The sequence below is a fragment of the Berghia stephanieae genome, chromosome 3, assembly GCF_034508935.2.
Source record: "Berghia stephanieae isolate SIO BIC M18660-M18661 chromosome 3, UCSD_Bste_1.3, whole genome shotgun sequence".
Classification (NCBI taxonomy): domain Eukaryota; kingdom Metazoa; phylum Mollusca; class Gastropoda; order Nudibranchia; family Aeolidiidae; genus Berghia; species Berghia stephanieae.
Window position 1 is genome coordinate 34,219,027 of NC_088362.1, and position 12,355 is coordinate 34,231,381.

The following is a 12,355-nucleotide window of genomic DNA, read 5'->3' on the forward strand; positions in this document are numbered from 1 at the left end:
CCTTTTTCACATATTTCGTGTTTACTTGAAAAAGGCCAAAGGCCAAAACGTCGTTTGTTTTGTGTTGGTCCCTTATGCCTTATATATGAGTCACATTTACTCACTTTATCTTTCTCTCAAAGAGGTTACTCGAATTTCATGGAATATCCAAACACCCAACTTTTAAAAAGCTTCACGGTGAGAGAAAAAGAAATGCAGGTTTCACATGCAGTGAACCTGAGACCAAAGAGTAGCAAGGGCAGTAGGTTATAGTTATAAGCTGGAGCAAAATTCGAAGAGCAGCTCAGAATAGAATGTGAAGGAAAAAGAAGTGTTGTTGGTGTGGTGGTATGTGCATCAAACGATCTGACTGAAATACATAAGAATAGCAAGCAAGGCTGGGAATTGTTGTCTTTATAAGTAGAAAAAGATTCAAGTCTAGTATCTCAAAGATAGAATGCTTATATTATATATTATGTATAAATCAGTTTGAATGTTATGTGGTACCATTCAGGCAATCAACGAGTGCAGAAAAAAAGCTAAATGATAATAATAATAATAATAATAATAATAATAATAATAATAATAATAATAATAATAATAATAATAATAATAATAGTTCAAAAACTTTCAGAAAATCAATTCATACAAAATATTTTCCCTCCCTATTATATGGACATAATTCTTGTAACAAGGGATGATTTATGAGGCAGCACCAATGAGCAACTGTTCAGTATTTCTTGCATAAATATAAATACACACACATATACACTCATAAACTCACGCACACCACACACACACACAGACACACATACATTCACACATACACATAATTTCATTATTGCAAAGGAGCCTTTTTCTAGAGGGAGCGAATCATTTCCTGAGACTCAACCAAAAGATGATGTAGTTTACTTGCAGGAGACATGGGGACCATAGATGCCTGCAAGGAAAATAAAACATATGAACAGATGTTAGATATAGAATGATGTTGGTTGACGGGATTGAAATTCTGTAGAATGATAGAAAGAACTGCCAAACATAGAAAAAATGAAAGATTGCAATGAATAAAAGAAGAAATGAAATGAAAAAAATAAATGGTTGTGTTGATCAAAGGAATGGAAGAATGAATACAATATCCATTAAATATTGTGAATGAATGAATGAAAGAATGAATGAATGAATGAATGAAGGAAAGAATAAATAAATAAATGAATGAATGAATGAATGAATGAATGAATGAATGAATGAATGAATGAATGAAAGAACTTAATCAAATAATTAAGTATTTAACAAGGAAATAAAAATGATATTATAGAAAGTTCACAAGCTATTATAACTCTTTTTATAAGTTCCAGCCGTTTTGGGTTTGTTTCTTTTTAAATTAAAAAAAAAAATTTCAATTTATCTTGCATCTCTGTTTTATTTCTTTTCTTTCCTTTTTTCTTGAGAACTGTTAAATGGCAACTGTGGAAATATAGATGAAATAAATTATAAAACATGTGCATTATTTGGACAATATCAAGTCAAGCCTTACCGTTGAGAGGTCTTCAGAAGTCTCCTGTCTTGGTGTGTTGGACAGATAATTGGAAAGTCGGTCTTCAAATTTATCCCAAGGACCTTCCAAATAACTGCTGTCATCCTCTTCATATCCAATACATTTAACCTCCAACGGTGTCAATTTTGACGACTCGTTTGCGATTTCGATTTTGTCTTTACACTGATAAGAAATCATCCGATACTTCTCAATTTTAGTTTTCGTAAGAATAGGTGAGAGTAATTTCCCTTGATTGTTCTCCGATCTGTCCGGTGACTTGACTAACATCTTATTAGCTGTATCCCTGTGTTCAGAATAAATTTTAATTCCCTGGTCTTCTTTATCGTTCACATTTAGTCCTATATTATTCATATCCAAGATGTTACCAGATGTAGCCTTTTCTGACTTAAATATTTGAGTATTCTTGATATTTTTCTTCATTCCGTCTCCGTCATCACCTATCTCTACAGAAAAAATAACTTTGTCGCTTCCAAGGTTTGCTTCATTTACTGATGAAAACTGAAATGCTTCCATTGAAGTCAGCGTTTTCTCTTCCATTTTATGCTTGTCACGTCTGTCTTTCTCTTGATATGGAGAATTTAAATCATTTGTGGAATGACAGTAACTAACGGTAGATTTAGTTTTTAATTTTGTAGGTGTAGATGTGTGACTATATGGCTGATTTTCTATTGATTGTGGACTGACATCGCCATCACTATCAAAGCTAAAACTTCTATCATATTTTGGTTTCACTCCAGTATTTTCCTCTATAAAATCATTCAAACCACCACGTCCATCTCTTCCTACCAAATCCCCAACATTCACCGAATCTTCATCAGCAATGACAGATGAAATATCTGGGAAATAATCAGGAAGACTGGCGACGAATTCTATCTCTCCTTTATTCTCTTTTTGTGAGTTATGTAGTTGGTCGGATGTATTTTCACAGGACTTGAACAAATCATCTCTCCCTGAAAGAGTATTATTACCTTTTTCATATCCAGTTTTTAATTCACCACCACACACGTTCAAAAAAGATTCACTATTTGAATAATGAACAATATTAGGAAATTGTTTGTTTCTCTCATCTGTACCATCTAAATGGTTGATTTCACTGTCTATGTCCTGCAAATATTTTTCATGTCTCTTATTGTATGTGCATGAATTGTAATCATTGGCAACCATTTTGTGATTCAATTGAATATTCAGTTTTTCTGAATCTTTATCTTTATGATTGGCATCAAATTTGTCCTGTGAATTGACACCCTGACCATTGGAAAAATGAGAAGTATATATAGCTTCTATATCTAAAACACTTTGATCAACACATGTACTATTGCTAAAGTCTAATTTTTGCACTACGTTGTCGTCAAGAGCAGAGTTGTTTTTTGAATCACAAACTGTAATACAGATTTGCCCAGGACTAAATATTGATTCATCCCACTTTGTTTTGCTACACTCGGATAATTTACTGCCAACTTTTTTCAATTTTTCTGGAGCAACGGGGTTTGCTGGTAACTGATATTGCTGAGCAATGATGCTATTCTCCACGTTGTTATCATCCATACTTACAGCAATATTAGAAAAGCTTAATTTCCTCACAATATTATTGTAGTGGTGATGAAATTTGTCCATATTCGTGTTGGGTCCTTGTGGATGAACTATTGGACTATCTATATATTGACTAGAATCCCCAAAGATATCAACCATATTATGGTCTCTTTGAAGCGGCTCACTGTTATTGTTATTATTATCATCATTATTATTATTGGAACATGAATTGTTTTCATCTATGATGTCAGAGTTTGGAAAAGACACAAAAGTTTGTTTTCCCTGATGATGAGAAGTCTTCTGTTGATTTTCTCCATCCTCTGAATCTTGATATGAACTTGGATTTGCCCATTCATAACGTCTTGATTTCTCAGAGAAGTGAATGTTAGACAACTTTTTGTACAGGGAAGGCGCTTTGGTGGAAGTGAATGGACGTGAACAAGTAGATGAAGATACAGGTACAATGTAAGCAGAATTCTCTGCCCTGTCTAAAAAACCTCGATTGATTTCCTTTAAACGTTCGTGGTGATCAGAGTCTGAAGTAAGATTTTCCTCATAAAAGTAATGCTGCTGTTTATCCATATGAGAATCCTTAGTTTCTCCTTTGTTGTCATCAGCAATCTTTGAGTCAGCCTCTCCTTTATGCTGTGCAGATTGTAGGATACTTTTACAGCTGCCAATGGCTGCTGAGGATCTGGCCACGATGTTGTCAACTTTTTCCTTTAAAGAGGAACGGTTTGACCTGGTGGATAGCGACAACAAACTCATTTCTGATTGATCGGAATCTGATGAGGAGCAATCACTTCGAGTATTTATATGGTTTATTGCGTCTTTCTTCCAATCATTAGAAAATGCAATCTTCTTGTTGGGGACATCTTGATGTGGAGATACAACTCGGACACATCTGCCACTTGATGCAAGCCTTCTCATATTATAATTACCATTTTGATTATCCAATCCTTGTTTTTCTCTGTCATTTCTTTCCAAGGAAAAGAATTTTCTCCCCTCACCTTTATTGCACTGTGAAATAGGATTGTGTGCCTGCGTGAAACGAGATCCGTGATCATTTGAATTATTACATAAGAACGAAGCCCCATTTACACACCTTGGTTCCTTGCTATCGGGCAGTTCCCTAGGATTTGAATGCAGTTGATTGTTATTTATACAGGAACTATTAGAATCGTTTTCCATTGAGTTTGAACCTGGGTGAGTATCCATATCGCTCTTTCCTCTGTTGACAGCATACATGTCATTATGAGAGCTGCTGAGATCTGTCCTTTGACTAAACTGTTGCAGGACATGATTACGCTGTCCATCTTTCACCTCCTCACTTCTTGTACAAACTCCAAGACTGGAATTGGGCATATCTGAACTCTCACTCCATTTTTCCTTCTGGATTGTACTGTCTTCATTATGCTTATCATCGACCAATCTGTAAGACCGAGGGACGTATACATTTCGTTTGGAAGCACCGCTGTCATCTCCATCTCTTTGTATTGAAATCCCTTTTGTATTCACAGAACTGGTTTTGTTTTGAACATCAGAGACAACTGTCGGGGAATTTCTGAGATGGATAGAATTTGTTTTGAGATCATGGCTCCCTCGAAAAATGCGGCCTGAATCCCTTTTATCCAGAAATCCTGAAATTGAATAAAAAATAAAATCATGATAAATGGAGATTAACATGAACATCCTAGCTATAATGTCTGAGATGTATTCTGCTGGTTTTGAATCATTTTGATACAAATAGAGGGATAATCAGGACATAGAATCGGTGATATAAATTTAGACCTATTGAAGACATCAAATGAATATTTTATGTCACTGATCACCAATTTCATGGTTAATTGTTTTCATATAGCACAAATTAACAAAATCACTAAAAACAGGGGAAATTGTGACTTAATCATAGAAAATAAAATTTTAAATGTTAAAATTCGCCCATATTCACCCTTAAGAGAAATTTGTCTTTGGGGTTTATACCCAGAGAAGTCCAACGTAACTCAGATATCAGCCACAATGCAGCATTACAAAGTGGGAAATTGTGGCTAAGTTTCTTGCTCAAGAAAAAAGCAAATGAGTCAATAATAATAATGATCGCCATTTGATCTGCAGAAGCCCAATCAAAAATTAAAAAACAATTATAAATCAATGACATAATGATGAGAATCTAGAAAAAATTCAAGTTCAAAAGTTTCAAATGTTTCCTTCCATCTGTATCTTTTTCTATTCATGAATATTTCAAATCAAACTGAAAAAATAGAGCTTTTATTTCCAGTGATATCTACTAACGGTACTCAAAGCAATTTACAATTGACACTTAGCCAACAGCAAATCTCAACAATTTTTCTCATGAGTTATGAGTAAAGTACAAATTAAGGAGCAGATATTGGTTTAAGCTTAAAAAATTAAAAAGGTGTGTCTAAAACAGTCGAGACAAAGCAGAGAGGAAAAGACAATCAAGGCAGGCTGATTTTTATTTTAATTTTTGTAATTTTCTTTCTGCTTTGTCTGGTACTATTTCATGTAATACACACTTGTCAGATTTTTGAGAGAAAAGAGAGAAGACATAGTGGGTTAAAAAATGTAACCTGCATAAAATATTCACCAAAAAAATCTGATATGACAAACCATTCGGAATGTGGAACTATTTCATATTAAATTCTGTTGATTATTCAGTTCAATTATGATTTTACAAAATTCACTGTTTTGTAAAGTACCCATCTTTTCTCAGACATCCTATCCATAAAAAAGGCATCTTTACTTAAATGTTGTTGTCTTATAATCAATTAAATTCACAATAATATCATTTTCATTTTTAAAACAATTTTTAAAAATTAAATCATGCAGCCTTTGAGCACTCACTTCTTTGTAACTCGTTGCACATTCCATCACTGTCAGCTGGCGTCAACTCATCAAAGATCTTCTCACGCCCTGGAGATGACAATGTACTACCAGAGCTGCAGTCGGAAGAGCTTAAGTATACACCACTAGTCTCGTTGTGCTGCATCTGTTTCACTTTGGGCCAAACAACCCTGTCATTATCCACTACTTCTTGATATTTTTCCTTAATTCTTTTAACCTCTTCAGCTTTCATTTCCACCTGTAAGTTATCCCCCTTTTTGCACGTGCTTTCACTAACTTTCTTGTCATCATTTGAAATATAGACGTCGCTATTCAAAGACCCTGTGTTTTTATGAGATGTATAGAAAACGACATCTGTATCCTGAATGTTAAAAGGGGATGTCCCTCTTGAACACGAATTTGGTCTGTGGTGATCAACATTTTTCATTGCAGTCTGGTTTTCAACACCTAGTGATTTGCTCCTTCTGTGAATAAAGGAAGGAAATATAATGGACTGGTTATATATAATAAAACATAGCCCAAGTGACTCATTTAACCCTTTCCTAACCAACTATAGGAAAATGCCACAATTGTTACGATACAACCAACTGTTTGTAAGTGTGTGTGCGGATATTACAAAATAAACTAAACGTTATTTTTTTTCTTTCCAAAAGGTATGCATCCAATAGTTACAACAGAAGAATGGAAAACTGTTAAGATTTCTGTATTTATCTGTGTCATGTTTTTTCCTTGCAAACCAATTTATTCATCTTTAAGTTGGCCCTCCATTGTGTTTAATTTGTAAGAGAGAAATACAACTCCAGTAAAGTGAGATCTGTGTGTGAAAGAGACAAAGTGAATTTGCCATGTTTTCAACCCAATGCCTGGTCAACGACCAAATCCATTAAATACCACATTTATTTTTTTCTTGTCTAATTACACATTGTCTACAGAGTGAAAAGATTGGTGGTAAAAGACATTGGGAGGTTCAAATTGGAAAGAGTGGTCACCAACCCTATGTGGTCTAGCCCACTCTGTGTTATAAAAATATAACTGAAAGCCTTAGAGCAGAGAAATGTGTAAAATCATTTAAGCATGGCTCGGTCAACTCTCCTTCTCCACAAATTTTAATTTTCCAAAAGATAAAATTTTAAAATCTTAGTCGAGTGTTGTTTCATCGCCCTGGAAACAATTAGCAGCAGCGCCTACCTTTTATTTTTCTCCATTTCTCCATTCAGACGACTCAAATTTCTTGACCTGGATAAGGACATGTCTTGAGTTTCTTCCTCCTCTTTGTCTTTTCCTTTCTTATTCAATGCAATATCATCATTTCTCAACTCAGTGAGGTCGCGTTTACTTTGTGCGTTGAGTCCATGCTCCTGGGAATTGGCCAGGGCAATCTCCTGGATATCATCAGATTTGATGGAGTAAATAAAATTTCTTCTCTCATCGTAAGAATCACTTTCTTGACCATCTAAAGGATGTACTTTCTTTTTAACCAAAAAAGAAGAAGATTCATCTCTTGATACGAATTGGAGGAAATTGGGTTTGTATTGGTTGTAGCTGAAAAAAAAAAAATACAATTGAATTTCGTTGGTGACTGTTTTTATTTTCATAAAAATTTGTCGAATTTTCGTTCTATCTTTTAAAATTTCATTTGATTTTCATCATCAAATACTTGAATCATAAAAAATCATCCAAAATATTTTCTGATGTCATGATGATGGCATCAATTGATTGTTTTATAGCAGAACAAACTCAATTCAATTGTATTTATATCATCGGTATAGAATGAAGAGCTAGAGATCAGCTAGTCACTGGTTCTGATAAATAAGTATGCAGTATGAATAAGAGAGCGTAGAAAATTAACCAGCGCATTACTTCAGTTTTAGAATACCTTCATTGGCTGCCCGTGGGGAGGAGAGTTGAACATAAGCCAGTATTTCTTATTTTTAAATGATTCTGTTCTTGATATATTCAAATCACTTTTGACTATCAACATACAAAGCCACTCACTCAGGTCTTACAATGTTTATTTCTTAAGAGAAAAACTCCCGTAATGAATACCTTCACCTTTTCTGCTTATGGAACTCAACAAGGAGCTATAAGTCTTTTATTATAGTGGTCAATGCCTGATAAGATTTCTAATAGTAACACTCATCACATAACCAACTACTCCCGTGTAACAGAATTTCAAATGATAAAAATATTTTATCTATTTGATTTCTAACAGAGTCTTTATTATTTATACAGCCCCCGCATATTTGTCGAAAAACCCGCTATCACTACATATTTCTGTCATCTGCATTTTTTGCCAAATTGGGACCTAACATTTGCCAAAAGTTGCCAAAAAAACCCCCAAAATTTGCCAAAAAGACCAAAATTTGCCCCAAAATTTGCCGAGGAGAACTAATCTTTGCAGGAAAGATTAACACGCGATACCGAAAAAAATATATATAAAAGACAATTTATTACATTTCAGGAGGCTACATTTATTAATTTACACAATAGCGTTGTTACAAAGATTTTAAAGGATCATTATCCGTAGAGAGTAGCTTCCCTTGGTTTGGGCCCAGGCAAAGCTGCAACATTTCTCAAGTTTCGCACTTTTTTTTTCGTTATTTTGTTTTCGTTTCCTTTTTTTCCCCAAAATTTGCCACGCGATTTGCCAATTTTCCCAAAATTTGCCACGATTTGCCAATTTTGGGAAATTTGCCAAAATTTGCGGATTGCCCTGATATTTGCGGCCGCAAAAAATGCAGATGACAGATATTTAAACACAGCATCATAAATTTCATCAAATTAAAATATCCCTCAAATAAGTCATTTCTATCTGCATATCATGGCAATTCATAGTTCTTGTAATATCTTTTTCATAATTATTTGAATCTACATATAATTTCTCATCAAACGCCAAATGGAATTTTTAGGACACATTATCTGCCACCCTGGTTTGGAAGTACTCGCCTTGACTGGAAAGATGAATGGAAAAAGAATAAGAGGAAGACAAAGAATAACTTATTTGAAAGGGATAAGAACTTGGACAGATGAAGCTGAGAAAGGTGGCGCTGCTTTAATAGAATTGGCAAGAGATAGATCAGCTTGGCGGAAGATGACCTCCGACGTCTGCTTCAGATATGGAACTACATGATGATGATGATAATTTCTCTTACTAATTGTTTGTTTTTGAATTGCTTTTGTAAAGCATCACTTGGCATTGTAAACGTAAATCGGATTTCATTGACAACATAATTTATCTTTTATTTAAATTTATATTCTTAAATTTTAGAATCTCAATTTATAATTCTGAATGCACATGAACATATTTTATTTAAACAACAGAAGAAGTTCATTCCAGTTATTCCCGTTTTTATAGCCTTGGACAGTGGCAATTGCTTGATGACCTTTGGATAGAAAGCCAGTCTTTCACAAAGTACCAAGTCTAACAGGCCGAGCTACCAAATTACTGCTGGGTGGATAGGGAGGGGGAGTCTGAAAAAAATCTGAATTTAGACCCCCCTCCCGAAAAAAAGATGAAAATCAAATGTATTAATTTACCTCATATTCTTATTATTGCTGCCTTCATTCTTATGTTTGCTTCCATTATTCCCTCCCTTGTTGCCGACAGGTTTCTCTGCTTTTTCCAGACTTTTTCTAAGAAATCTTCCTTCCCCTTTCCCTGGTGGGCCCAGATGTTTCTCTGCTTGTTCACCTCCTCCATTTGCTTCCCCTTGTCCACCGTGACTACCACCATCGCAACGACCACCGGCATCGTTTTGAACACTGAGGTGATAAAGAGTCAGCTCCTTGGTTTGCCTTTCGTACAACTGAAAATGATTTTAAAACAAAAGAAAAGATTTTATAGTAAATTTATAAAAATGTGACCTACTGTATCTATCTGGTATTATATCAGAGTCATTCAGAGCTATACGACCCATTTGAAGCCAGAGTTAATCCAGGTTTCTATAGTGTTAAGCAAACAACACCAATCCCTTTGTCTAGGATGTTAGTCTACCGCAAAGCACTATCCTCCAGATCTTACAGACCTAGCCGCCAGTCAGTGCTAGATGGACACAGGAATTAAAGTTGACATTGCCAGAGATACAAAATTGTGGGATGGGATAGTTGTATGAAATCCTATTCATTCCACAGAATAATACAGATTAACTAAACCCAGGCTTCATATTCTTGACTATAATTTCAATTTTCAACATCAATATATCACATGAATGCTAGCATTTATTAAAATGATTTAAGACTTTACCTTTCTGAGACTGTACATTTCATGCATTGATCTTTTCTGTTGTTTTTTTAAGGAGTTCATTATTTCCTCTTTGCATTTTTCTCTTTCACCTTGAGAGAGAAAAAAAAAGGCAGAGTATACGTGACTAACCATTTAACAACTGTAATATGTCTTTAAAATATTTAAACTTAAAATCTAATTCTCAGTTTTTTGTCCATTAACTTAGTTGTGAGCATCTAATTATACTGGCAAGATACGATTTGAAGAAGAAGAAGAAGAAGAAGAAGAAGAAGAAGAAGAAGAAGAAGAAGAAGAAGAAGAAGAAGAAGAAGAAGAAGAAGAAGAAGAAGAAGAAGAAGAAAACGAGAAAGAAAAAAAGGAAGAGGACAAAAGAGAAAAAATGAAGAAGATGAAAGAAGAAAAAATAATAAAGAGGAATAAGATGAGGAGCATGACACAACTTACAGCTGGTAAAAAGGGCTTTCTGCAAGGCAAGAGTTTGTTGCAGTGTCTCATGTAGCTGTGTGGTAAGGTTTTGTATGTGTCCATCCTTGGCCCTATTATCATCCGTAAGTCGATCGGACTCATCCTTTGCCATGCAGAATCGGTTTTTCCAAGCAGACGATTCAGCCTTCAAATTTTTTATGTTTTCATCGGCGTCAGACAATTTGGATTCCAGCGTTTTGTTCTGGGCTGTCAATCGAGTGATTTCCGAGGCTTGGAGGTTCAACTCTCCTGCCTGAAAACAAGATAAATAAATAAGATCCATCATCTATATATAATCTGTGTAATGCTGGGATGATTTAGACGGTAAAAATTGATTTTGTGGTCAAAAACATAAAACTAGGTTTAATTTCATGTTTTATTAAAGACAAAATACAAAGTTTATTAAAGACAATATAAAAAGTTTATTAATGCGATTAAAACAAAACTCTCACTTTTCTAATCACTTTTACTTTAAATTCAATTGTTGACACCTGGTTAATCCCAACATGAGGGTCCAGATAGCTCAGTTGGTAGTTAAACAGACAGATAGATAGATAGATAGATAGATAGATAGATAGATAGATAGATAGATAGATAGATAGATAGATAGATAGATAGAACTAAATTTTAAAAATCTGGGTCCAATAAATTTTAAAAAAGCATTACCTTTGTTTTTAAGCGAGAGGACATATCTTTTCCTTTCATCTCTAAATCTTCCTTGGCATTGACTAATTTCTTCACAGAATCCAATAGGTTTTTGTTTTGTACCTAAAATAAAATAAAAATCAGATTGAAAAAAAAAAATCGTCCTAACTTATTGTGACAATGGTGATGATGATTAAGGTGATAAAGATTATGATGAAGTTATGATGACCACAATGATGATGATGATGATGATGTTGATGTTGATAATGATGAGGAGGAGGAGGAGGAGAGAAGGATAAGGAATGGGAGGATAGAGATGCAGGTAACAATCATAAAGATAATATTTGTGCTTATTCAATCCAAAAGATAAGAAATCATTACATTATTGAAAACATCTATAAACAGGGACTCGGATATTACCAACCTCCATTTCTTTCAAATAGAAAGAGTTCTCCTGTATTTTCTTGGACAGTTTTTCCATTTCACCCTTGGTTTTCTTCAGTTCTAATCCGTCGATTTCTTTCTGATCGGTGACTTTCCTCATCTCTTCCAGCGTATTCTGCAGGTGATGATCGCTTAGTTTTAACTCCTCTGTGAAAAAAAATTGCTCTTATACAGCAAATGGCAACTATAATGCATCCAGTCCTGACCTTAACTAATTGATGGTTCAAGCGCTACTAAGCATTAACCAATCAGAATATTCCTTGCTATTTAGCCCATTTTATCCCTATGATTATCTATTTCCAGAGACATAGCAAACACTTCTTAATTCCATAGCTAAATTTAGTACATAGAGACATATAAAATATATATAAACAGACATATAAATTTTATATCAAGATTTTTAAAATTTGTCTTGGACTTTGAGAAGTGCGGGGAACTATGAGTGGATGTTGAGAATTTGATATTTTTCTTATCTTCATATGACTGGAAATTAGATTTTTATAGAATGATATGTATGTTGGCTTTACATTTTTAATTAAACTTGATAAAATATTGTTGGTTTTTTTTTCAATCGGGAAGAAAAGTCATGACGTCATACCTTCTACTTTTCCAAAATCCTTGGGAGTGTG

General features: G+C 34.2%; 1 protein-coding gene across 6 annotated transcripts in view; it reads right to left on the bottom strand.

Annotated features, from left to right (window-relative positions):
- Nucleotides 1-698: 698 nt before the first annotated feature.
- LOC144967598 (uncharacterized) overlaps nucleotides 699-12,355 on the bottom strand; it is a 20,081-nt gene continuing 8,424 nt past the window's right edge. For 5 of the 6 annotated variants that reach the window (XM_078905072.1, XM_078905071.1, XM_078905074.1 and 2 more), the window contains 9 exons: nucleotides 11,707-11,873; nucleotides 11,304-11,405; nucleotides 10,617-10,890; nucleotides 10,173-10,261; nucleotides 9,467-9,735; nucleotides 7,118-7,471; nucleotides 5,930-6,393; nucleotides 1,514-4,704; nucleotides 699-919 (listed from right to left, as the gene is read on the bottom strand). In XM_078905072.1, the coding sequence (XP_078761198.1) occupies nucleotides 839-919; nucleotides 1,514-4,704; nucleotides 5,930-6,393; nucleotides 7,118-7,471; nucleotides 9,467-9,735; nucleotides 10,173-10,261; nucleotides 10,617-10,890; nucleotides 11,304-11,405; nucleotides 11,707-11,873 (4,991 nt within the window). In that variant the 3' untranslated portion in view covers nucleotides 699-838. The remainder of the gene's footprint in view (nucleotides 920-1,513; nucleotides 4,705-5,929; nucleotides 6,394-7,117; nucleotides 7,472-9,466; nucleotides 9,736-10,172; nucleotides 10,262-10,616; nucleotides 10,891-11,303; nucleotides 11,406-11,706; nucleotides 11,874-12,355) is intronic. The other variant, XM_078905076.1, reaches the window with a different exon arrangement.